The following is a 26624-nucleotide window of genomic DNA, read 5'->3' as shown; positions in this document are numbered from 1 at the left end:
TCTGGTTGCCTGGTAGCTAGTCCTGGCCAAGAAAGAGTCCCCCCGTAAAACTGCAAATTATTAATTTTTAACTTCTGTTTTTTGTACAGATTAAATAATTTGTGCATCAGTGTGTAGGCAGATTTTGTAACTTTTGCACAGAGTTTAGCTAACCGTTTCCCCCTGTTTCCAGTCTTTATGCTATGCTAAGCTAACCAACTGCCGGCTCTACCTTCATACAGAAAAGAGTATCAATCTTCTCATCACACTTGCTGTAAGAAACCGAATAAGCGTTTTCCTCTAGATGTCAAACTGTTCCTATAAAAGCTGTTGGCAAAGCTCCCTAATGGGACTACCCGCACAACCCTGCTAGAAGTGGAAATGTATACGTGTGCATGAGTGACAAGAGAATACTTCACACACTTTAACAGTGAACGCAGAGACAGTGACAGTCTAACAGAGAGATGGAGAGACAGAGGAATAGTAATAGAGGAAAGATCAGTAATTATGTGTAGGTCAGATTCCATCCATCAATTCATTAATCTGCCATATGCATCTGCCACTCTTGTTAATATGAAGTGTTGTTTGGTCGCACTTTACTGATAGATAGATAGATCGATAGACAGATAGATAGATAGATAGATAGATAGATAGATAGATAGATAGATAGATAGATAGATAGATAGATCGATAGACAGATAGATAGATAGATCGATAGACAGATAGATAGATAGATAGATAGATAGATAGATAGATAGATAGATAGATAGATAGATAGATAGATAGATAGATAGATAGATAGATAGATAGATAGATGTTGATCCCAATAAAATGGGAAATTATAGTGTTGCAGCAGCAAAATCAGTCACACAGCACAGAATATAAATATAAATAAATCACTAGGATTCAATATGCACACATACAACATACCTGAAATAATAATAGGATAAAATACAAGAACAAATATTTGAATATATAAAAGATTGGAATACAAAAATGTGCAACTGCTTAACTAGTATGATAAATACATAGATAAACCATTTGTGCAGGTTGCACCTAGTGCAGTAATATGTGCATGTATTCCATTGCCGCGGAAATGGTATGAACCGAGGAGAATGTCAAGGGGAGGAGGAGGAGATTGAGATCGATGAAGAACAAAATGGAAAACAAGTTTCTGAGACAATGTCACCGAAGACAGACAAGACAGGCAGGCAGACAGTCAACCTGTCGACCCTGCTTGGTTTATGTACCTGGGTATCTCCGCGTGGTTGTGTGCGCGTTTACGCAAATGCCAGCGGTGAGATAATTCTGTGTGGGACGTGGCGCCCACGTAGCGTGGGAACATCGCTCGGCTTTCACAGGTACAGCTCCCCGGGGACAAGGACAGGCAGATGGAGAGACAGACGATCATAAGCTGCTTAGTGCAGAGGTTCTTAAACCTGCTCATTCCCAGTGTTTCCAAGTTTGTCCACTTCTACATGTTATGACCCCGAAACACCCACCTGAGAGGATTTGTTTGTCTGAGGTAGCTATGATTGGATCCAGCTTGTAGATTTCAGAGATAACACAGCAGAAAAAGGGTGCAGGGTCAGGGAGTCTCTCTGGAAAGGCTTTTGAATAGACGGACTAGTGAACAGACAGGCAGGTGGATGGTTGACATATGAGCTGACAGGCTTTTTGGGAGTGACATGAAGACTTCTGGGAGAATACTGAGGCAAGTCTGAGGAGGCAGAATGGTAGGGCACAATTTCACCCACGCCATTTTGCATTCCCAATTCTCAGTGTGAATTAAAGTGGATGCTTAGGGGTGGATGCGAAAGTAGACATTAACACAGCGAGCAGATGAAGAGACAGACAGAAGTAGCCAAGCAGATGCAAAATGGCCATTGTAAAATGACTGCTGAGATGAAATATGACATCTACTAAAAGTGAAAGGAGGGGCAAGACAGATGGTGAGGGAGGCGGATGGGAAGATGTATGCTGGCAAATCACACAGACAGACAGTCCTGAAGTCTTTCAAAACATAACATGAGGCATGTGATGCCTGGTAGAATTCAGGTCCAAAACTAATGGTTGGAAACACAGCCATTAAACTGTGGACTGAATCAGATATAGATTTAATCACAAAGTTGAGTTAAATTGACCATCAATAATGTAATTTCACTTAATGTAGTGAAATGAAGGGTGCTGTTATTTTAAACAACACACATGATTTATAGCACAACAGTAAGATAGGTAAGGTATTAAGGCCCCAGTTAACAATATTTCATTATCACTGAAAGTGTTCTTAATGACTAATGTTAATGAAATGTTGTAAAATACCAATCCTAATTTCCCATAGCGCAAGGTGACATATTCCAATAGCTTATTAACAGTCCAAATCCCCAATATATTTAGTATAATTTTAAAATTAGACAGAAGAAAAGCAGCAAATCTGCACATCTGAGAAGATGGAACCAGAATTTGTTTTTGTTTTTCAATGAATGATATAAATAATAATACTAATTTTTAGTCAGTCAACAGTAAATAGCATGTAAGCATATAGACCATCAGCAATTAACCCTCATGTTTTCCCTTATCAATGTTTTTAATTCCCCAAAATAACGTGATTGATTCCACCCAACGCCCTCAGTTGGAAATGAACTCTGAAATTCTCTGAACTCTGAAATCTACTCTTTCAGTTTTCTCATCACAAAAAAAATGGGCCTTCAAAATAAGCTGAAAATAACAACATAAGAAATATCAAATAACTTTGGAAAAAACATAAAAAAACACCCACAACATTGAAAAAGTCCCATTTTTTTCATGGTTGGCGGAAGGACAACACAAGGGTTAATTTTGAGGGGTCTTCTATTTTATTCAATTTTATAGCATTTGAAAAAAAAACTGAACTGGTTTTTAAATAGTACTGAGTAAAAGTCCATCCATCAACATCCATTCCTTTAATTTTAGTCTGAATAATTTCTAATTTCTGCTTTTCTAACTCAAACATTAGGTATAATTTCCTAAAAATTTGGTTTGTCGACCATAAATCCCTAAAACAACTGTAAAACTAAAGTACGTAGTGTTGAAAATGTCAAAAACGTGGCAAAACATGGGAATAAAAGTCTCAAAAGTGTTGAAAAAAGGGACAAAAACGTAGTAAAAACTTAAAAACGTTGATTAAAAGCCTCAACAAAAGTGTTGATTTTTAATTTTGACGGGAAGACAACACGAGGGTTAGGACATTTTGAGAATATCAGTATAGATACTAAACACGGTGGGCTCCTTTCCTGACAGGTAAACAGAGACCTTTAAATAATTGCAGCAGATCCTTTTAGGATATTTTTATCCCTTATTTTCTGTTTTTCTTTCATTAGGCAGATGACTGGTGTTTCTAGGGCAGCAGACAGCACAGATATACCTCTGCAGATGCAAATCAGGCCATATGGAGCCACTGAAGCAAAAGACAGTCCCGATGTACTTTCACTTCAATTGTGGAAATTGAACATGTGGCAGCTAAAACCTATGGTCTTCATGATCCTAACACTGCTGCGTGCTTGTTCCACAGTGTGTGGAGACATCCACGGTCAGTTCTTCGACCTGATGAAGCTGTTTGAAGTCGGAGGTTCTCCTGCCAACACGCGCTACCTCTTCCTAGGGGACTATGTGGACAGGGGCTACTTCAGTATCGAGGTGAGGACGGACACTTTATCTAGCTCTGCACATGCTTCACAGAAGCCTATAAAAGAACAAATCTCTATCTTTCTGGGTGTGTATTCACTCAAAAAAAGCTGTAAGCTCAGTGTAGTGTGTATAAGGTAGGCTCACAACTATGTCCATGTCCGTTATTGTCATGGTTTTGTCCTTTTCTGATTTAGTTGGTTTCTTGTTTTCTGATTGTTTTCATGCACTTCCTGTTTTATTTTGAACTTCACTGTTTGTCTTTAAACCTATCACTTGTCTTCCTGCCTTTGTTTGTTTCCCGCCGTTTTTGATTACCTGTCTCCGCCCTAATGTCATTCACCTGTGTGTAGTTGTCTTCCCCTCCCCCGTGTATATATACTCACCTGTGTTCACTTACCCTTTGCCAGACTGTTGTTACTCCTCGTGTATCTCACTCTCCAGCGTTTCCTAGTATGTGTTACCTGATTTATTGCCTGTATTTTTGACCACGTCTTCTCCCTCTCGGATTTGTACCGTTGCCTGGATTGTTCAATAATTGATAAACAGACTCACCTTCTCTTCCGTGTTGAGTCAAGCATTTCAGTCCGACATTGTACCCGTGACAATTATAGTGTATATGAAATTCATGATACAGCTCGGCCAGTTTTTTAAGGAGGCGTAGTGTTATAACACTGGGCTGAATTGAATGTGTTGTAACAGGCTACTTGATATTAGCATCGACACACCGCAATGCATGTCTGAGAATGTACAGAAGTGATTTAAAATGCATGGCGGACTCAAGGTCAGTTATCACCAGCAAGAGTATAACATGGACACAGAGCACAGATACTATACTGTTTGCACATTTGATGGTGGTGCAAATGGTGTACTTTGTCTGGCAGAAATGCACCACTGATCAGGAGTGTGACTTGAATCCATATAATACAGGCACATGCATGATACCCAATGTCAGATTGCAAGGATACAAGTTCCATTCAGCCCTAGATTTTTTGTTGTAGGAGCTGGATCAACCCTAAGCAGAACATAAGCTGCGTCCGGACAGGTTATACTAATTATAGCCAGACAGATTCTTTTAGGAGGATAGAAGAATGCAGCGGTGCCATCCATCCAGGAGTGGGCCTGTGAGATGACTAGAGTGGCGGCGTTTGAAAATAGAAATATATAATATATAATTATAAAGAATCTGCCTACCATGCTGTATGACTGGACCTCAATCCTTAAATGTCGAACTTGTCCTTTAAGCCAAACAATATAAGAAATGACAAATATTTCCAGAAAAGTACCGTATGCAGTAAATATTCTGAATGATCACCTTAATTTGTTACAAGATGGTATTTATGCTGCAATGACTTACCATAAAGCATCATAAATGTACCCCACATTCTGAAACCTCTTTTCCTTTGGTCACGTTTAATGAGCTAACTAACGATGCTTTCTCTTCCCCGGTGAACCTTTAGTGTGTGTTATACCTGTGGTCACTGAAAATCCTCTACCCAAAGACGCTCTTTCTTCTACGGGGGAACCATGAATGTAGACACCTGACAGAATATTTCACCTTCAAACAAGAATGTGAGTAACTCTTGTGTTTGTGCTCCTTCTCTCTCTCTCTCTCTCTCTCTCTCTCTCTCCCTTTGTGTCAGTGCCTCTCTCTTACGCCTTTGTTGTTCTTCCCTCATCAACCTCATCCCACCCCACTCCTTCAAATGATACCAGTTCTTTCTTTTCTTTAAAGGTACTATAAAGCTAAGTAGGGCTGCACGTAAAAATTGTTTTCAGTGTCAATTCATCTGCATATCCTTTTTTTTAAATTATCAATTGATTCAATGTGAAACTAAAAACCCACGCACATGTACTTTAAGGTTTATTCCTTGACGCAGAGGTCTAACGTTCAAATCCGACCTGTGTCAATTTCCTGCATGTCTTCCGCCTTTCTCACCTAACTGTCCTGTCAAAGATTAAAGGCAGAAAGGCCCAAAAAATAATCTTTAAAAAAACTGTTAAAACTTAAATTTACAATTTAGTATATGAATGAATGCATGGATGATTTTATTGTTGTGTCATGCACACAAAAAGTATGTATGCCCAGCCCAGACACCATGTCTTAAATCAAGGGACCAGATACCAAAATAGCAACATAAGTTAAACAAATCAACCTTCTTGTTTTGTTTTTTGCCATGCTTAAGAACCAAAAGTTGTCAACTTATATAAATGAATCCAAACAACCACTCAATTTTTCCATCATCAGTACATCAGAACATGGGTGTTTTTTAAAGTGGTCATATTCTGCTCATTTTCCGGTTCATAGTTGTATTTTGAGGTTGTACCAGAACAGGTTTATGTGGATTAATTTCAAATAACACCATCTTTTGTTGTACTGCACATTGCTTCAGCTCCTCTTTTCACCCTGTGTGTTGAGCTCTCTGTTTAAGCCACAGAGTGAGGCATCTCACTTCTGCCCTATCTTTGTTGGGAGTCGCACACGCTAGGTAAGGACTACTAGCTTGAAGCTAGCACTGCTAGCGGTTAGCCACCTTGTTCTCAAAGGCAAAACACTGCTACAACACATATAAATTCACCCTAATCTACAAAAGAAACGGTGTAGAACTACTTACATGTCCCTCGTCTGCAGGTATTCCACGTAAAGTTGGAAGTGTTCCCGCGTTTAGAAGAAGTCTCCCTGCCAACCCTGTCTTGGACTGACCCAAGTTGTAGAAACAGCTAGCTGATGTGGTGTTAGCTAAAGGGGTTAGCACACACCAAATGTTTCAGCAGATGACGTAGACGGCCCGGCCAGAGACTGAAGGCAGGATACATTGCTTCTCACTCAAAACTTCCTTCCCAAGTGTAGGACCAACAGACTCAGGGACTCCTTAGTCCCTCTTGCCATCAGACTCTTCAACTCCTCACTCGGGGTTGGGGGTAATAGGGTAAAGAGAACAGAACAGAACAGGAAGGAAGGGAAGGAGCGGTAGCCACTCTTTCAATGTGCAATTAATTCATTAATAAACTACTCACATATACACCTGGACACTCTAACTGCTCTTACCTGCTAATTTATGCTAAAGGTCTTTTTTAGCTAAAACTTTATTTTTATTCTTAGACTGTATTTTTTATACCTCTTTATATTCATTGTATCTTGTAATCTGCTGCCGGAAATTCAATTTCCTTGCTTGAGTCATCCCAAAAGGATCGAAGTTTTTATGTGCGTGGAAGCACCAGAGACACAAAACAACACTCCATATTGCCAGAAAAAGTGATTTTGTTTTTCATTGTATAGGCCCTTTAAGATTTTTTGGGGGAGGCAGTTTGAGGCCTTTATTTTCACGGGACAGATGAAGACATGAAAAGGGGGAGAGAGAGGGGGAATGACGTTTAAGGGCCGCTGCGTCGAAGTGTAAACCTATACATACTCATTCTCAAATTCTTCTAATTCACATAATCCGCAGAACCTTTTAACTTCTTGGATGTTTTTGAATAAACCAACTTCAAGTGGAAGGATTCCTGTTCTTAACTGAGCCACTAACGACCTCTGACTCCTTCGTAAGATTGCTGTAACATAAAGTTCAGGAGCATAAATAACGTTTGATTTGAATATAAGTTTGTAGTTTTGGTTTTCACAAAATGCCTTTTCAGTATTTTCCTTCAAATCTTAATTTATTATTTAACTGTGTTCTGATTGTACAATAGAAGACATAGAAAAACACGCATGTATTGACGTTGTGAATATCAGTGATATTCATCCTCACTCATCATCCTCACTAGTTGATGATGAGCCATGTAGAAGACTTGGAATGGAACCGCATTCATAGATACTTCATAAACTGAGTATCACTCTTACCATAGCCCCATAGTGCTATAGGACTATGGTTACCTGGTCCTCAGATCTCTGCAGGGTAAATCCAGACAGCTAGCTAGACTATCTGTCCAATCTGAGGACTATGGTTACCTGGTCCTCAGATCTCTGCAGGGTAAATCCAGACAGCTAGCTAGACTATCTGTCTAATCTGAGGACTATGGTTACCTGGTCCTCGGCTCTCTGCAGGGTAAATCCAGACAGCTAGCTAGACTATCTGTCCAATCTGAGTTTTCTGTTGCACGACTAAAACTATTTTTGAACGTACATGTTCCACCAAAACAACTTCCTGTTACTGATTGACACACTGATTGTTTCAGCCACACAGTCAACATTTTCTGTAGATTCTCCTCTACTCCTCCTTCTCAAGGTTTCTCCCCCATCCTTCAGTCCAGGTTGTATCTTCCCTCCTTTCCCACATTCCCATCCATCCTTCCTCTACTCCTTCTCCCCCTCCTTATTTCCTATTTCTTTGCATCTCTATCTTTTCCTCCCTCAATCTGTCACTGTCCGAGAGAGGGTGATTAGCAGCAAATTAATTTGGACCTTTAGTGATTGGCTCAGGGACTTGCTCCTCTGTGTCTGATTGGCCAAGGGATGAGGAAGCTAATTTCCCCTGGTGCTCGTGGCGAATAGTGGTCGCCCTCAATTACCATCTGCTGTGTGCGCGAGTGTGTACGTGTGTGTGCGTGCACCACAAGTGTGTGCAAGATGATGTACTGTGACTGCATGCATGGGCAAGCGCGTCTTCATAAATGTTTAAGTGTGTGTGTGGAGGGAGCTGAAAACTGGTGGACTAGCAATAATGAGATCTTGCTCTACACAAGGCAGATGGAGAGGTTGACAAACACACTCCTTGCCGTCTCACACACCCAGTCGCACGCACAAATGCTTGGCTACTGTACACTGGTACTCTACAATATTGGCTTTAATTTGTGTTGTTTTCATGTCTTCACACACTCCCTACTCCTTCCCGTATACCTCTCCTCCTTCTCTTGTCTCCTTCCATCAATCCATCTCTCTTTACCAAATTATATTTCTCTCCTACCTACTCCCTGCTCGCTCTCTTCCAAAATCCACCCTTCTCTCTTTTTCTTTTATCCACTTCTCTCCCTCGTCTCCGATCTCCTTTCTGCTATTTTAATCCTGTGATATTGTTTTGTGTCGGATGTATTGTTATGCTCATGTGAGAAATGTACTTTAAAGATGCTGTGTGTTGGATGTCTTCATTGATATTGCTGCCAAATACAAAGGAGTTTTTTCTTTTTTTATGAAGCAAAGATTCATCCTCCTACGTTGCTTAATGTGTATATTTGGGTCAGATTTGTTTCATTGAAACAGAATTTTGCATCCATTTGTTGTCTGTAACAGATAGTATGCTTTCTACTGTAATATGGAGCATTTTTTCACCAATGTCCACGTCTTCTCTGGGAAGTAGAGGAGAAAAAACAGGTCTAACGGGAGAGAAGAGATGGCCAAATAAATGAATATCATGCCAATTGAGAAACCTACATGTTACCACCTTTACACCCAAAGGAACTGAATTATGCCTTTGGAGGAACAGTTCAAGTCTGTCTTTAGTGGATTCTTCAAACCGTCCATGTAAAAGCTCCATGTTTGCGTGTTCATTGTTGCAGTGTGTTTTGGTGCGATATCTAACAGTCACACACTGAGTGACAGGGACTGACTGTACAAGGATGGTGGCTGTTGAAGGCATGTCAAAACACATTCGGGAGCTTGTTTTTGTCTCAAGCGTTGAAATTTGTCTCTGCCTTTCTAAACCACTCCAGGTAAGATCAAGTACTCGGAGCAGGTGTACGACTCCTGCATGGAGGCGTTCGATTGCCTCCCCCTGGCAGCCCTGATGAACCAGCAATTCCTGTGTGTGCATGGGGGGCTTTCACCTGAGATCCACACGCTGGACGACATCAAGAAGGTACAAAAAGGTTTCAGTGTTTTGTTTGTAATTGTTTGTAACTGTTATATAATTATATACGGTATATAAAAAGTTATCACAAAAAGAAGACGTTACAAAACGAGGTGCATGCACACGTGAATTAACAAAACTGCCGTACAAAGGCCAAACGCAGGAATTATATTTATTGGTTAACCCTCATGTTGTCCTCATGTTGTTTTCCCATATCAATGTTCTTTTTAAGTCCCCAAAATTACATGATTGATTCACCCAACGCTCTTTGGCAAGTACAAATCACTTTCATTAATTTTAGGGGTGTCTTATTCAACTTTATAGCATATGAAAAACAAATTGAAGTGGTTTTGAAATAGTATTGAGTAAAAGTTGACATATTCCGGTCATTGATTATCCATCAACATCCATTCCTTTAATTTTAGTCTAAATAATTCCTAATTTCTACTTTTCTAAATCAAACATTAGGTATAATTTCCTTATTTATTGACCATAAATTCCAAAAATAACTGTAAAACTAAAGTTAATAAGTTAGTGTTGACGTAGTGTTGAAAACGTCAAAAAAGTGACAGACATTGAAAAAAAGGGACAACAACGTAAGAAAACATCAATAAAAAGCATTAACAAAATTGTTGATTTTGAACTTTGATGGGAAGACAACACAAGGGTTAAATTAAGTTAAAGCGTAACTCGCCCCAAAATATAACCTAGGGTCTTTTTGTGAATAAACCCGAGTCAAACCTTCATTTCGAGGCATAACTAGGAAGAGAACACCACTTATAAGATTTACAGTATTCTTGTTTTTTGGTCAAATGGCCTTTGGAATGGGAGGGCTAGGGGTGCTACTATGATAGCATCAAAATCCCAATTTTTTTAACACTAACAAGGTTCAACACAACATGAGGATTTGCTTAAAGTACTCACTTAGCTGCCGCCTGCAGCCATCTTTGACAGTCAAAAAGAATCAATGGAATCAATGTGAATGAATGAACTCCATTGGAGGAAAAGTCATTCTTATATGAGGCTACTACAAAGTCAATACTGTTTTTCACTAACGACAAAACAACAACTTATTTGTGCATTTATATAGAACTAAGCTTTAGGAGCTTTTTTAATAATTTATTTTTATGTGGGGCGACGCCTGCAAGCTAGTTCAGGCTGTCAACTCAACCGCTGAACACACACGTGAAATGCGTCACTCCCCGTATCCTTAGAAAAACTGAAATTATGAATTATTTTTACAAATAGTTTTGTTGGAATAGATCATCACAGACTGTCAAAGTTTAGTCAGGAAACTGTTTACAAACCAATTCATAGATTTTTCAAATGCTACACTGTAAATAATGGCCGTAAAATCTACAGATACTTACCTTAGATTACACAGTAACACTATACACTATACTATACTATACATGATTTTTACAGTAGAATGCTGTAAAGTTACATTACAACCTTGTCGACATGACAAAATCACAGTATTATAGTTGAAAAATGTTACGTTTTTATCTTATGTTGTGTTTATTGTTTTTGTATTTTACAGTGACTACACAAAATACTGTAAATGAAAGTACGGTACCTTCACTGTAAAAAGAATTCACAGGAACTTGCTGGACAATCGTTGCCAGTAAGTTACTGTAAATGTTACGTTCAATTTGTTAGTGTATAAAATTAAATAAAACACCAAAATACAATGAAAGTAGTAAACTGATCCTAAATGTTACTCTCACGGAGCGTTATACAAAACCATCTGTGTTATTTTTATGCAGTTTGGTTGAAAGAAACCTTGAAAAAATGTGAAACGGGTCAAATTGACCCGGGGACAACAGGAGGGTTACCCAAACACACAACCTCAATTTGGCGTCCATTTAAGCTGCATTTCCCCATCTTTGCCTTGCCAATGCTGCTGCTGCTGCTGCCCTGCACCTATATAGCTGCTTTCAGCCCCAACCCCCACCCCAGCATCCACCTGCAGGCCAGGGGGAAGCTACTTTGTCATCACTGCCTGATATCTCACGTAAACCCAGAGTGAGGAGTGATGAGGTCGGAGTCTGGCCGCCTAACACAATGTTCTTCTGTTATAATATTAAAACATTTCAAACGTGAGTTGTTTGACTGAAACATACTGTATGTATATATGTCAAAGTTGAGACACCTAGCAACACAGATACATATAATTTATACTGTATGTCGACTTTAAATAATCAATCAAAATTGATTCTTTTCAACAAGCTAGTTAAAATGGACAATAAAGCTTAAAGAATAGATTTATGTTGGGAGAGACAGTATGTTTTCCCATTTAAGTCCTATCTAAATTTTTAAGGTTTTATTTGAGTTCTGTTGCAATTACTTTTAATGTAAAATAAGGCTTACAGTTAGGGTGACCAGACAGTCAGGACTGTCCTGAAATCCAAGCAGTTGTCCCGAATCCCCAATCCTGCCCTAGTTGTCCTCAAAATTAGAGCAAAGTCTCAAGAGCAGTCTCTCGAGGAGTTCTAGTCTGAACATTCGTCCTGCAGCCAGCCTGGTTGACTGCTCATTGGCTGCAACAGCACGTATCCCCCCCATCCCGTCCCGTCCCGTCCCGTACCATCCGGTCCCGTCCCCAATTTTACCCATTCTCATCCAGTCACCCTACATACAATGAATGCATTACAACCGTTCTTACCGCTACACAGTTTAGCTGTCAGTCTGAACACTCAAAACCAGTTTTCTCAACGCCATTGCCTCTGTATTTACTGTATAGAAGCAAGAATTATCACACTTCTAATTTCTGGGGGAAATAATAACGTTAACCATTCTTTTTTTTCAAATTTGACCCATTTTCAAAAAGTCTCTATATTGAACAAAGGCGGGTTTCTTTCAACAAATTGTCTAAAAGAATGACTCTGGTGTTCTTTAGTGTAAAATAAATGATCAGTTCAATGCTTTCAATTAATTTTGGTATTTTATTAGATTTCATAGCATTTGAAAAAAAATTGATAGAAGGTTGAAAAAGTGACACAAATGCTTCAAAAAAAATGGGGAAAAAAACAAGAAAAAGAATTAACTGAGACATCAGAAAAAGTGACAAAAAAGTCCGAAAAAGCTTTAAAAACTCCATGAAAAGAACAAAAACGTAGAAAATAAAAATAAAAACAAATGTCGGAAAAGTAACAAAAAACTTCAAAATGTCAAAAAAAAAACCACAAAAAAAACAACACAAAATTATCAGAAAAGACGTCCAAAACATTTGAAAATAGAAAGGTTTTCATCTTGACCCAGAATGACAGAAAGCTGTGTGGCTGAGGGGAAGACAACACAAATGTTAATGTAACATGTGTAAAGTTCACACTTTTACACACACACACACACCTGCAAGCGCAGCTATAAACACACACCAACTCTTATGTATGCCTTTATACTCACATCTAGTGTCAATGTAGACAATCCATAAGAAACACGTAAATGCAGTTACTAGTGAAAGATACCCACACATATGCAGTATATATACAGTATATATATATATACAGTACACAGTAAAACACAGTACAAAGGCACACACAGAAACACCGACATGAGGGCGCACACTTCCTCATCTAATGGCAGTGTTTCCATGGTGAATCTGCTGGTGTGACATCTTCTCCCTCCCGTGTGGTGAGGGTTGCCATGGAAATGCTCTGCTCTGACAGTATGTTTGTGTGTGTTTACTGTTATTTCTCTTTTGATTTATTCTATATGTGTAGGTACATTTCTATCTGGGTGAATGGTTTATGCCACTTTTTGTGTGTTTTTGTGTCTGTGTATTTCAATGTGTGACTAAGCCTTTTGTGTATTTCTGTAAGCTTATATTTGTGTGTATTTCTTCGTATGTCCTAGTTGGACCGGTTCAAGGAGCCCCCAGCGTTCGGGCCCATGTGCGACCTGCTGTGGGCCGACCCCCTGGAAGACTTTGGTAACGAGAAGACCCAGGAGTACTTTGGCCACAACACAGTCAGAGGCTGCTCCTATTTCTACAGGTACAGGACAAAATGACTCCTCACAACCCGAATAAGACATGAGATTCTTGATTTATTAGAGATGACAATCAACCTGAATGTGCGTGAGTATAGTCATTGATGCAGTGCTTATGGAGCTCAGAGAATATGAACTTACCTTATATCCCAACATGAAATATTCAGAGATTAAAAAACACAATATTCGTTTTCGCAACTGGAACATACAGCCAGAAATAAGACTCAAATGTAATCCTGGCCTGCTCTTTCGATGTGTTTTAATAATCTGGGCGCCTTGTGATCTCCCAGCGTTGGCAAGATGTGACTTTCATCTACAACTTTTGAATCTAATAAGTTTGGTGGACTTCAGTCTATTGGTTTGGGATGTAGATGATGAAAAAAGATGAAGACGTATGCTTATTGCAAGGTTACACCACATCCGAGATCCAATAACAATCACTGGGATTTGTACAAGAGACAGAAAATCTTGGCAAGTTCACACACACACACACACACACACACACACACACACACACACACACACACACACACACACACACACACACACGCACACGCACACACACAGTGTATGAGCAAACACACAAACATCGCACACTGACACACGCACACACAGTTCCGTTTCAGCATGAAACGATATCCCACAATCCCCAGGGAGACTGCACGGTTCTGTTGCTATGACGACTGGCTACTCCTGCCAGATATGGAGTGATATTAAGATACAGCGAGAGAAAGCGAGAGAGCAACATATATAGATGAGTGTGGTGGTGGTGGTGGGGTAGAAGATAAAAGATGGAAATAAAGAAATGAAAATGGAGGAAGCGGGTTAGCTGAAATCATACAAATACAAGTTGCGCACTGTTGCGGCCGTAGCCGGGTTCCTCGCGTGTAGAGTGTGTAGAACTCTGTGTTATGACCTGTGGCGTCACACAGTGATTTTCTATGTTTAGCAGACAAAGCATCAATTGACCAACTAGTAAATACTCAGCCCCCACAGCCCTGGGGAGGCCTTAAGACCTGCTCAGGCCTGCTTTGTGCTCATTGCTTCCCCCTGCTGATCTCAGTTAGACATGACATTAAAAAACAAGAGGCCCACTCATCTCCCATTGCTGCACTTTAAATACGTCCATCTGTTCTGGGGTTTAAAGACTTGATGTAATACGCCATGACATGTTTGCTATGTAAAGTGGGTTTTTACTGGATCTTTGTGGATATTTCTTCCCGTCTGTTTCTTTCCAGTGCTTCACTTCAGATACATTAACTTATGTGTGTGTGTGTGTGTGTGTGTATGTGTCTGTGTGTGTGTGTGTGTGTGTGTGTGTATCTGTTCCCAGTTACCCAGCAGTGTGCGAGTTCCTACAGACTAACAACCTGCTGTCAATCATCAGAGCGCATGAAGCACAGGATGCTGGGTAAGCTGACCTACTGTCACAGCTCTGTAATTTAATGGCTTACCTTGACATTTCCCATTTCAAGCTGTTTTATTTTTTTTTCTTCTTTGTCTGGGAACCGGCACATTACGGGGAAAGAGGTTCCACAATTATCCTTCTGTCACCCTTAAACTGTGTTATTAGCATTGTTAGAGTTTGTCTGACAGCTGGAACAAGATCCAGGTCAGCTAAGTGTTGAAAACAGAATGGGAAGGCAAAGAGCCATGTTTGCAACACTACTCTATATAAAGCATTGGGAGCGAAACACAATTTTTTGACCCACAAATCTATTCCATCTGTTATATGGTGTAAATCCTCTAAATCTAATAGTGCTGCCTTGCTGAATTGTGAGTTGTGATGTTGCCGTTTGGTGAACCCGTTAACAATGTTTTTATGCAGGGGTGTATAACAAAATTCAGGGCCCTGTAGAAATGCATTTTCAACAGCTATTCATTCATTCTAGCATCTTTTTGGGCCCTCCTCCGACACCCCTGCTGTCATGCTGCTGGGCGGTCTGGGTAATCGCTGCATAAAGGCTGGTTCTAGATAAGTAGTTCTAAATAGTACCAAATGTGTGGATGGAGTAGTGTGTTTTAAAACGCTATTAAAGACACTTTTCGACAATGCGGAATCAAGATAAGTCCCGTCCTCTAATGAAATATACCGAGCCGTTTCAAGACTAATAAGAGTTCGCACATAAAAAAGTGACGTAATAGTTGTAGTATACTCGCAAACAATCAGAATGCAAAATCAATGGTCCAAAACCATGGTTGCAGCTGTCGTCGTGGTCCTGCCACACGACCTGCGGATAACTATTGTTATGAACTGATTCTATAAATAAAACTGAATTGAATTGAACTAATTCTGCTGCACACGTAGATTATACTTTCTTAGGATAAAAATAACCACAATTCTTGTTTACTGATGAGTTTTGTAATGAGTCTATCCTCAAGGGACCCAGCTAGTAGAGGCTGCTTTTGTGCTTTGTTCGTGGGTACAAAGGAAATATGTGTGCTTGTGTTTACTATCATGTCTAATCTCTTTGCATGCATAAAAAACTAAGTGCACCCACACTTGTTTCCTATTGTGACGCTGGCCGCGTTCACGTACACTGAGGTGGTCTTCTAGATCCAGTTAGGCTGCAGCGGTGGGGGGCCGTGCAGCGGTCACGCCACCCTATGTCACCCTGCGTTGGCCGATGATGTAACTGCCGATCAGACCTGTCAGTCCGTTTCAAGACTTCGTGAGAGTCCCTCACAGTATAACATCACTGCCTCTATTGCTGCCACAAGAAAGTATAAGAAGCACTTTACTGCCAGATTTTGTGTAACAGCTGACTGTTTCCTGCAACAGGCAGCTGTTAAAGTACAAAACAGGACGTCACACATTTAAGTGATACTCCTACAACGCTTTCTTTGGTCTGAAGGGGCCATAAGACGCCAAATCTGGGCCTAATTTTAAATGTTGGCAGCTTAACTCAAGCGCTGATCAGTGCTCAGGGCCACTCTTACTTCACCCTGTCATCTCGCCCACACAGATTCCTCTTTCATGACTTTTTAAATGTGTGACAGTCTCAGCTTCAAGCAGTCTCTGTCTCTTTAAAGACCTAAGAAGCAAATCCTTTGTTTTTTTAATCCACAGCATATTTTTATTCGAGTAGCTTTAACGTGGGCGGTTTGTTTGTCTCTATTCTGTCAGGTATCGTATGTACAGGAAGAGTCAGACTACAGGTTTCCCCTCCCTCATCACAATCTTCTCTGCTCCAAACTACCTGGATGTCTACAACAACAAAGGTGTGACACACACACACTCACCGTAGAACAGAGAACATTTTGCCATCTTCCCAATGGCTCGTATCCTGAGCACTGCAGTGTGATTATTTTAGACTCAACAGCATGTTATTAATCATTATAGGCACATAATAGATGTAGATGAACATTAGTGTAACTGCATGTTTAACATGATGTTTGATAAATAATTTTTGGGGAATATTATTGTCTAATGTCTGACCGAAAAGGCTATAATGTGAGTGTGTGTGTGTGTGTGTCCAGCGGCGGTGCTAAAGTATGAGAACAACGTAATGAACATCCGTCAGTTCAACTGCTCTCCTCACCCGTACTGGCTGCCCAACTTCATGGACGTCTTCACCTGGTCGCTGCCTTTCGTGGGAGAAAAGGGTAGGCCTATCACATGGACTCACATAGACTAGCACCTAGGCTATCACATGGACTCACATAGACTAGCACCTAGGCTATCACATGGACTCACATAGACTAGCACCTAAGCTATAACATGGACTCACATGGGCTAGCACATAGCCTATCACATAGACTCACATAGACTAGCACCTAGGCTAGCACATATGCTATCACATAGGCTAGCACATAGGCTATTACATGAACTGACGTAGACTAGCACCTAGGCTAGCACATAGGCTACCACATAGGCTTTCACATAGGCTTTCACATCTTTCAGACCAGGGTCCTTCAATGTTTTTTAAAACCAAGGATTAACTAAAAAGAAAGACAGAGCAGTGGCCCCTACTACTAAAACTGTTTAAAAAAACAAATATTAAATTGGGCCTACAATAAAGTGTAGGGCAACCTAAAGCCTTCATACATACCTTTTAAGTCCAAAGTATACTGAGGTATTAGCATCTCTGAATGTAGGATTAAGTTCAGGGCCAAGTTTTACCCTGAGGATGTCGCAGATGAACTGATCCAGGTCCATGGACGTTGTTTTTAAAGGGGATGCTGCTGTAAATTTCACTTAATCCCTTTCATGGATTTTATGATGAAATGGCATCATTTTGTGTTTGTATGCAATAAGAGGGATCCAAATCTATGAATTTACTCTTGATATAAACAGAGCGTAAACTTCTTATTGAAACAAGCATAGGAATCAGTTAAATGCGCTTTAAGAGTCTGAACAAATATCACAATGTTAATATCGCTGTTAGAGACAAGCCGTTGTGTATGACACCTTATACAAACAGTATCATAAAAAACGAGGGGCCATTAATGTCTCAAAGCAGAGAGTTTTGTTTCCTTTCTGTGTTTTAGGTAGAAGACTACATCCTTAATGATGACATATACTGTCCACCTGAGACTGCGGTGCTCTTGGCATTGTATGCCGTTCATAATTGTCAGCAGGATTTTATAAATCATCTTTTAATGTCACACGTGGTACAGTAAAAGTAGTGTGTCTGTGGATCTTAGTGAGAAGTCAACCTTACCTATAGGCCAGTAAGCCAATCACCAATGGGGATTTATATTTACTAATACTGTATATGATGGACTCATGTTAAGACTTTTTCATTTTCTTTAAAACTTAACTCAAATTGAATTTTACAGAATGTACATGATGAAAACACACCAATCAGAGAACACAGTTAAAGTAAAAACAGCAAGGGATCATGACTTGTTTTATGTACTTCACATGATTCTAGTGCCACCACATAATATTCTCTAAAAATAGCAATCGTACCAGCTTAAAAGGTGTATAACCCCTATTTACAGGATTAGGGACTCATGGTTAATCAGACTTTGGTCAGATTTGAGGCAGCAGAAGAGAGATGACAGGAAATGAGAGGAGAGAGATATGGAATGACATGCAAAAAGCGGGTCACAGCTGCCGTCTCAACCCTTAGGCTAAGTGTGCAACAATGTCCGTGATTGAGTGTGTCTCTGTCTGTGTGTCCTGCAGTGACTGAGATGCTGGTCAACGTCCTGAGTATCTGCTCGGACGACGAGCTCATGAACGACGGAGAGGAGATCTTCGATGGTGAGCGACACTCGACACGGACGTTAAAGCAATGCCATTGGAGCCTATGTGGTTCGGTCATTTGGTCTGAAATCTGTTGTTTTATGTTTCGTGTGGACCCCAGGAAGAGTAGCGGATGTTCTGCGTCAGCTAATGGGGATGCTAATAAAATTAAATAAAATGTTAGTGTGAATTGTTTTTGAAGTAACACTTGTGTTGAACTCTTTCCCAGCCAGTGCAGCAGCAGCCAGGAAAGAAGTGATCAAAAACAAGATACGAGCCATTGGGAAGATGGCTAAAATGTTCTCTGTTCTACGGTAAGTTCTGGTTGGACATACTCTGGATATGTGTGTGTGTCTGTGTGTGTGTGTGTGTGTGTGTGTGTGTGTGTGTGTATAAGAGCTGTATTTCCTTTAACCTTTGCATAGAGCCCAGCCGATATATCGGCGTGCCGATACCTGATTGGCTAATTTGATTGGTTAAAGAATTTAACAATAAACAACATTGTCCCTCCCCTCCCCCCAGTGACAACACTCAGGGAAAATCTGATTGGATAAAAGGACATTTATAAAATGCACTGGAGGCCGCATGACCAAGGGAGAGCGTAGCAATGAAATTACCGTAATGGACGCGTAGGAACGAAATGAAATGAATACATACACTGTATATATTTTAGATATTAATATATATATATGTAATTATAAATTTTAACCTAAGTTTTGGATTCTGAAAATCTCTTGACCACCAGAGAAGGCCTAGCTGGCCCTGACGGTCCGTCTGTGGTCTACTCTGTCTAAAAAAAAAAAAAAGAAGTCACCAGATCATCACTTTCAACATTCAGTATTTCAATCCACAAGCATGTTTTGGTGTGTTTGCAGGTGCACAATAAGGGGAAGTGTGTAATTATCTGTAATGTTTCTCTTTTTATCCACACACACCTGTCACACACACACTCTGTCTGTCTCTCAGGGAGGAGAGCGAGAACGTGTTGACTCTGAAGGGACTGACCCCTACGGGCATGCTGCCCAGCGGAGTGCTGTCTGGGGGCAAACAGACCTTGCAGAGCGGTGAGTGTTTAACACACGGCCACACACACACGCGCCCCTCCGCACACACACAAAACACACTCTCAAAACAGGAACAGAACTAAGACACACCCAAGTGCACACAGACACGGTCTAAAGATTCACCTTGGACCATCCTCCGGATCCTTCCTGCTCTCTTTCCTATTCTCCTTCTCTGCTCTTCTCCTTTCATCCTTCTGCCTCGCTCACTCTCTCCACCTCACCGCCGCTGAGGATACTAACAGCCTGCTGGTTGTGTGTGTGTGTGTGTGTGTGTGTGTGTAAAAGAGAGAGCGTCTGTGACATAGAAAGAGAGTCAGAGACTGAGAGAAAGGACAAACAGCCAAAGTGTATGTGTGAGCTAACACCAGCTACTGCTAACACCAGGAGCCATCTGAACCTCAAAGACTCATTTTTGGAATTGATGGTCAATAAATAAGGAAATTATACCTAATTTTAAGTTAGAAAAGCAGAAATCAGGAATTATTTAGACCAAAATAAAAGGAATGTAATATATGTTGATGGAATATGTCAACTTTTACTTAATACTATTTCAAAACCACTTCAATTCTTTTTTCAAATGCTATAAAATTGAATAAGACACACCATAATTATCAAAATCACCCCAAAGAGTGTTCTGTGGAATCTATCATGTTATTTCTGGTCATTACAATTGGGTAATTAAAAAGAACATTGATATAGGAAAACGGGTAAATTTGAACTGAGGACAACATGAGGGTTAATTGTTACATACTACCAACTCTCCATAAATTTGGCTCAGCAAAATACTAACAATACACATATAACAATAAACAAAAGAATACTCATTCAGTATTAATCTCTGCACATGAATGATAACCCCTCTTTGGTGATAACTGTGGGGTTAAAAATGTATGGAAACAGTTAGGATGGCCAGAGGGGGATCGAGACTTAACATTACGGGGGCACTGGCCACCGTTGCCCCCCCACAGAACCGCCCCTTATGAACACCTAGCTAACCTATAAAACGGTTTGCACCGTTGTTTCCAAAGGTCTCTGTTTGTGCCCATCCAGACTGCAAGGCAACCCGGGTGTTCTCAAACCAAAAATGGGGTTTTTGTTGTGCATTGTTTCAAAATTTCTACATTTGAGGGGCTCGGAAACGCCCACAAAGATAACATTACGAATGTGCATGGGATGGATGGGGCCCATAAGGAATGCATATATGCAGGGTCCCGAATTTTTAGCTACGGCCCCGGAGTCAAGGACTAAACATAGCCTTAGCCCCATAGCATCATGCCGTCCCTTATCAAACAAATGTTTTGATCAATATATATCACTGCAGGTTACACTATGATCTGTTTTATTTTCTGTGTACCATCTTTTGTGGTCAAATATGTTTTTTTAATTTCTTAATTGGACCGATCCAACGGCTTTTGACGGCCTTTATCTGAGATTAAAGGCCCATTTAGTGAGGCCCCGTCATCCTGGTGACGCGATTGCATTTACATTTACGCGCAACTGCACAGAAGCATGTTTCAGCCTTCACTTCCTTTCTTCTCTTTTTCCTTTTCTTTCTTTCTACTTCATATTTTCTCTCTCGGACTCTGTCGTTTCCTCTCTCTTCTTGTCCTTTCTTTCTCTTCTCCTTTTCTTTTTGCCCATCCTTCAGCTACCATTGAGGCCATTGAAGCCATCGAGACAGTTAAGGACGATGAAGGTAAAATCCCACTCATTTCACTGTGTGTGTGTGTGTGTGCGTGTATGTGTGCGCACATGGGTTGCGTGTGTGCAGCATGACTGCGCTCTCAGCCACCCATGTTCATAAGGTCATAGATTTTCTTTACCCACGATGCACTGAGCTCTTCTAACCAAATCAGCGCTCACAACAAAGCCTAAAAGCGTCGCACGCTCAAGCCACAACATTGAAACAACACAAAAAAACATCAACACACAGCTCTCTTTCCTTCTCTTGGGAAACAGGAAACACCCCTAAACCTTCTCTCAGAACACACGCGTATTAACATTGTATTCAGATCCAATACACACACACACTCCTGAAAAGCCAGAACAGTGCCATGTTCTTCTGTGATACTGAACCGGTTGTGATCATGGTTTTTGTGTTAAGTGTAATATGTATTGTGTACACACACTTTGCTATGACTCGTCACACTTTTGTACGTTTGTCCCTTTTGTACCGTCTTGAACTACAGTCCATAATGTGTTTAAGCTAAATAAATCATGGGGGTAGCTCTTGTGTTGTGTTTTTTTGGTTGCGTAATGTTATTGTGTGTAATGTAGCTGGGTGTTAGGTGTCTGCTGTGTAGTGCAGTAGCATATCTGTGAGTAGCTACATGTGTGCAAAGTTAACGTGACACTAGCTGTTGTTCAAAAGTGGCAGTGATCTCTGCTCAGAGTCCACATCAGCACAGGAGCACCTGAAACACAGAGACCACTCATGTCAAAGCGTTATCTTTTATTCATTTTGGTGAAATTAATTCGGATGACCAACACCATCATAAGTGGTACCCCTAATTCCTATGTACCTGCTTTTAATGTGCTCCACTTTGAGTCTAATTTAAAGGTACCCCTGCATTTTGTTTTTTTACCCTCCCATAAATTGGGCTACTCAAAAGAGACTAAAGCAATAGAGCCGGGCTTGTCCTGACTTTAAAGCCCTGTTTTGGGTCCTGCTCCAAAAAGATCTGTCAAACACATGTAAAGATGGAGGGTTGTGGTTTTCTAGGAAATCCCTCTGTGCCGAGAAAAGTTCCAGCATGTAACTCTTTAAAACCACAACTTTTTTATGGATCAAACAAAAGTGATACAAGGGGTTAATTTGTGAGCTTCAGAGGTGCTTGTAGGTGGACTTCAGGCCAGGCTAGCCGTGTCCCGGTTTCCAGTCTTGAGGCTAAGCTAAGCCGACAGCATGCTGGCGCTTGCTTCCCCTCATCTGTACAGACATGAGATCTATCTATTATTATCTAACTCTCTGCAAATGAGTGTATTTCCCAAATTGTTGAACTATTCCTAGTTTATTTATTTATTTATTTTTATTATCATCTTTAAATTTAAAAACGTCTTAAACATTCATTGAACAATCTGGAATCAGAGAAAGTTAAATAAAAAACATTAAAAAAAAGTTAAATAAATAAATAAAAACATCCTTTCTATGCAATGAGTATATAATAGCTTAAGATAGCAGAAAGAATGGACATAAGTATAAAAGAATATATATAAATAAGTAAAAATTAGAAGAGCGGATTAAAAGATTAACATCAAGAATATAAAATACAGTACAAAAAAAACAAGATAAGATGGGCTAAGGCTATATGATTATAATTCTTTAAAATCTTGCAGTAGATCAGCTATTTAGACAGTTTTCTTACTATTAATGATTTGGATAGACTCTCAAAAGTTTTGAAATTCACTTCTGAAGTGATTAAAAGCTGGTTGCGATTTAGCACATTTTGCTTTATGGATATGAAATTGCCCTTGTAGAATTAGTAAATTGACAATCCCGTGTAATTTGATCTATTCCTAGTGCCCATACCAAGATAACCCTGATGACATCATAAACTGACCTGCACGTGTAGGATTGGCGGAAGGCCCCTTTAAGAAATGTGTGTGCCAAGTTATTCATTAAACTCGCTGAGGAAGAGGAGTCGACACAAAGCTCATTAAATAAAAAAAAAATGACGGATTTGCTATAAATCTAACCAAACTACTTGGACATTAAGTTCTGTGGAAAAATGTGTCCTTTTCTTTTTTACTTATAGTTTACAAGATGTAAAATCAAGGCGGTAACCTTCAAAACAAACGGCCGAGTGTCAAAACCTCTTCGCGGGAGGGGGTTAACGTGCTTTAAGGACTTATGAACAACCCCTTGTGTGCAGCTGTGCTGTGTTCCATACTTTGTGTCTCATCGTGTCTTATCCACCACGAGTCTCAGACTACTGATCTAGGATCAATGGCCAGGTGTGAGCCACGAGCTCAAACGCCTGATTTCCACCGGCTGCAGAACGGCTGCGTGTAGGCTCCGTGCTCCGCTTTCCTTCAACATCCACCAGGTCCGGATTTGTTGCGGAACGGCCGCGGCCATGACTTGCAGCTGAGGTCTCAAGGACCCACAAGATCTTGCAGGTTCATGCAGAATAAAACCACAAAACCAGCCACAGTTAGTTTCCATCCAGAGGAGTGGAGGGGGAACAACTCTGTGATGTTTTCAAGGTGTAGTGCAGGGAAATATGATGATTTTATTTAGAAAATTAACCGGATGACTTCCTGTCTTGCACTATCTGCGTGGGCTGTGTTACTGCGGAGCTTTCCGGCGTCAGGCAACAATAGAAGCTCTGTGTATCTGCTCCGGAGGGCTGGGGATCGCCGGAGCTGGGGCGGAGTCGGGACGCAGCCGCTCCGCAGACAGTGGAAATACACACATTGACTTTAATGGAAACATGATGACTCCAACACCTGGAAATCCGGAGAAAGTCCTCCTAGCTTAGCATTCAGACAACAGATCAACACCTGCTGATGTGTGTAGATATTGTCTGTAGCATACATGACACATTGAACCTTATTCAGCCAAACCCAAAATGTCTGCTAAAGGATCACAATCAAGGTCCATACTATTGAAACGCCCTTGCTGGTGTGCTCAAATCAAAGCATTCATTTAAAAGGTAAACTCACCCAGACTGAAAGCTTTGAAAAGAAATGAATAAAATTCAATTGCAATTATTTCATTCAACGTTCCCATAGGGTTTGGATACACAAAATTGGACTTCACTTTGGTTAAATATTAACTCTGTCTGCTTGTGTGTGTGTGTGTTTGCCGTATCTGCAGCCATCCGAGGCTTCTCTCCGCAGCATCGGATCAGCAGTTTCGAGGAGGCTAAAGGTCTGGACCGGATCAACGAGAGGATGCCTCCGCGACGCGACGGCGTCAACAGCGTGGGCCTGTCGATGGGCCGCATGAACATGGGAGAGCCCAATGGGACCGACAGCAACAGCAATATACAGTGATGGACGTACTGTACACTCCTACGTGCCAAGACACACACCCGCAGTTACAAGTTACAACAACTCTGATATGGTACCATATATATAGATACGTGTACATAGGCATATAAACACACGTAAAACACACACAAACACACACAGAATAGGCTACATACAGCGTCGCACACACACACACACACACACACACACACACACACACACACAATATTACCGACCCCATTCCCCCGTCAGCTGTATGTAAAGGCATGAGCATACCTGGACAATACCACCTAAGGCTGATCCTCTACACTGAACTGATCAGCCCTATATAGAGAACTACAACTCCCATGCACTTGCACAACAACAGGAAAGAAACTACAAAAACACTCCCCAATGCAAAACAGGAGGAGCTGCTGTTCAACGTGCATGTTGGGGCTCACCAGTGGGGTTGACAGTGTCAGCATGACGTGGCTGTGTTGGTGGTGTGCGTTGTGTCGGGGGGGGGGGCGTTAAAGATATGTATGCTTATCTTTCCTGTTTGCATACCCAAAACAGGAAGTGGTAGCAAAGTTCGATAGCGATAGGTTGATTTTATAGAGACGTGGACATGCCTGCCTGCGTTGCGTGCACATGCTTCGACATATAAATGTCTGTGTGGTTCAATTTGAAAGTGTGTTTTCGTTGGGCGCTGAAGCCAGGCAACGGCGAGAAAACGTTTGATGTGTGGTGTGGTATCTGTCGCCAAGAGATGTGTGGAGATAATCTCAGCTGCAGTCTAATCTGAGCCTTTCGCTGTCCTTTTCTTCTCGGGAGGAGATTCCTGTTTGCTTTTGTAGCACTACACTGTACCCAATCTCCACTTGAAGTCAAGAGGAGGTCCCCGTCCCCCCCCAATACAAACACCCTCAAAACCTCTGGTCCCAGGCCAGTTAGCTCTCAGGCCTGGATCAGATGTGAAGTGAGTCTATCTCCCCACATGTAAATAGGGTACAAAGGTTTTAATGCAATGATGATGCATATGGTCACAAGATGCAAGATGCATTATAGCGGATGTAGAATGCTTTATGTACGTGAGGGAGTTGAAATGTGATTTTATCCTCTATTTGTTCTCTTTCTCCATCCTGCTTCCTCCCCTGTGTTGCTGTCTGCTGTCAAACAGCAGCGATAGCCGGGAATCTCCGGCCTAAAAAGCAGGAAATAATATTTCGCAGAGGAAACGGACTCTTCTGGTCGAGGACGCAGGCGAAACAACAAGAAAAGGTTCTTTGTAAAGCATTTATATCAACGCATCAGTGCATGCAGAGTTAAGTTCTTTGATAATAATGTGAAGATTATATTTGTGCTCTGTGTTTCACTATGGTAGAGGTTTTTCTTTTTCTGGCTATTATAAATGAACTGAGGAATAATGAGTCATTTTATTTTGTACATAATGTTAATTTAATCTATTTTTTAGTATTCTTTCTGTGTTATATTCAGCTTTTTTTTCACCCTTTCTTTTTCGACAGTACACTTCGATTCAAAGTGTCAAGTCCGCGTTCTCTCCTCTCTTCTTCGTCGGTGTACAGGAGTTGTTTTTAACGATGAATATGAATAACGATGAAACAAATATTAATCTAACATTGATGAATGGCCATACTATAAACAGAGGCACAGGCATTCAGGCAGCCTAAAGCATGATTGCATGGTTAAAGTTTGCGCTGTTTCAAGCGAAAAGCAGCAGAAGAGCTGGTTTGTTGCGATTTAAAGGGAAAAAAAAGTGTACTCTCTCTGATCATAATTCTTGATGATTCCTATTGTTATTTGATATTTATGATTCTATGATTATTATGATTCTATTTATCACGGACATTCTTAATATTTAAGCTCTCTTTCTCTCTGCTGGTTGCTCTTCATGTTGCGTTGCTCCTCGGTTGATCTTGTTGTGCTTCAATGGGAGAGGTGAACCCCCCCCCTTGGGAGACCCTGTGCCATGTCTCT

The 26624-nt window shown here is 40.7% G+C and overlaps 1 protein-coding gene across 4 annotated transcripts in view; it reads left to right on the top strand.

The window, feature by feature from the left end:
• Positions 1–26245, top strand: part of ppp3cb (protein phosphatase 3, catalytic subunit, beta isozyme) — a 40385-nt gene extending 14140 nt beyond the window's left edge. For 2 of the 4 annotated variants that reach the window (XM_034884136.1, XM_034884138.1), the window contains exons 3-15: positions 3530–3654; positions 5103–5214; positions 9289–9434; positions 13281–13420; positions 14749–14826; positions 16543–16637; positions 16896–17021; positions 18550–18627; positions 18839–18923; positions 19576–19673; positions 21322–21369; positions 24493–24798; positions 24831–26245. In XM_034884136.1, the coding sequence (XP_034740027.1) occupies positions 3530–3654; positions 5103–5214; positions 9289–9434; positions 13281–13420; positions 14749–14826; positions 16543–16637; positions 16896–17021; positions 18550–18627; positions 18839–18923; positions 19576–19673; positions 21322–21369; positions 24493–24671 (1310 nt within the window). In that variant the 3' untranslated portion in view covers positions 24672–24798; positions 24831–26245. Of the gene's footprint in view, positions 1–3529; positions 3655–5102; positions 5215–9288; positions 9435–13280; positions 13421–14748; positions 14827–16542; positions 16638–16895; positions 17022–18549; positions 18628–18838; positions 18924–19575; positions 19674–21321; positions 21370–24492 lie in introns of all 4 variants that reach the window. The other 2 variants (XM_034884139.1, XM_034884137.1) reach the window with 2 other exon arrangements.
• The last annotated feature ends 379 nt before the right edge of the window (positions 26246–26624 follow it).

The sequence above is a fragment of the Etheostoma cragini genome, chromosome 10, assembly GCF_013103735.1.
Source record: "Etheostoma cragini isolate CJK2018 chromosome 10, CSU_Ecrag_1.0, whole genome shotgun sequence".
Classification (NCBI taxonomy): domain Eukaryota; kingdom Metazoa; phylum Chordata; class Actinopteri; order Perciformes; family Percidae; genus Etheostoma; species Etheostoma cragini.
Note: the sequence above shows the minus strand (reverse complement) of the source record. Positions and strands in the feature narration are given on the sequence as shown.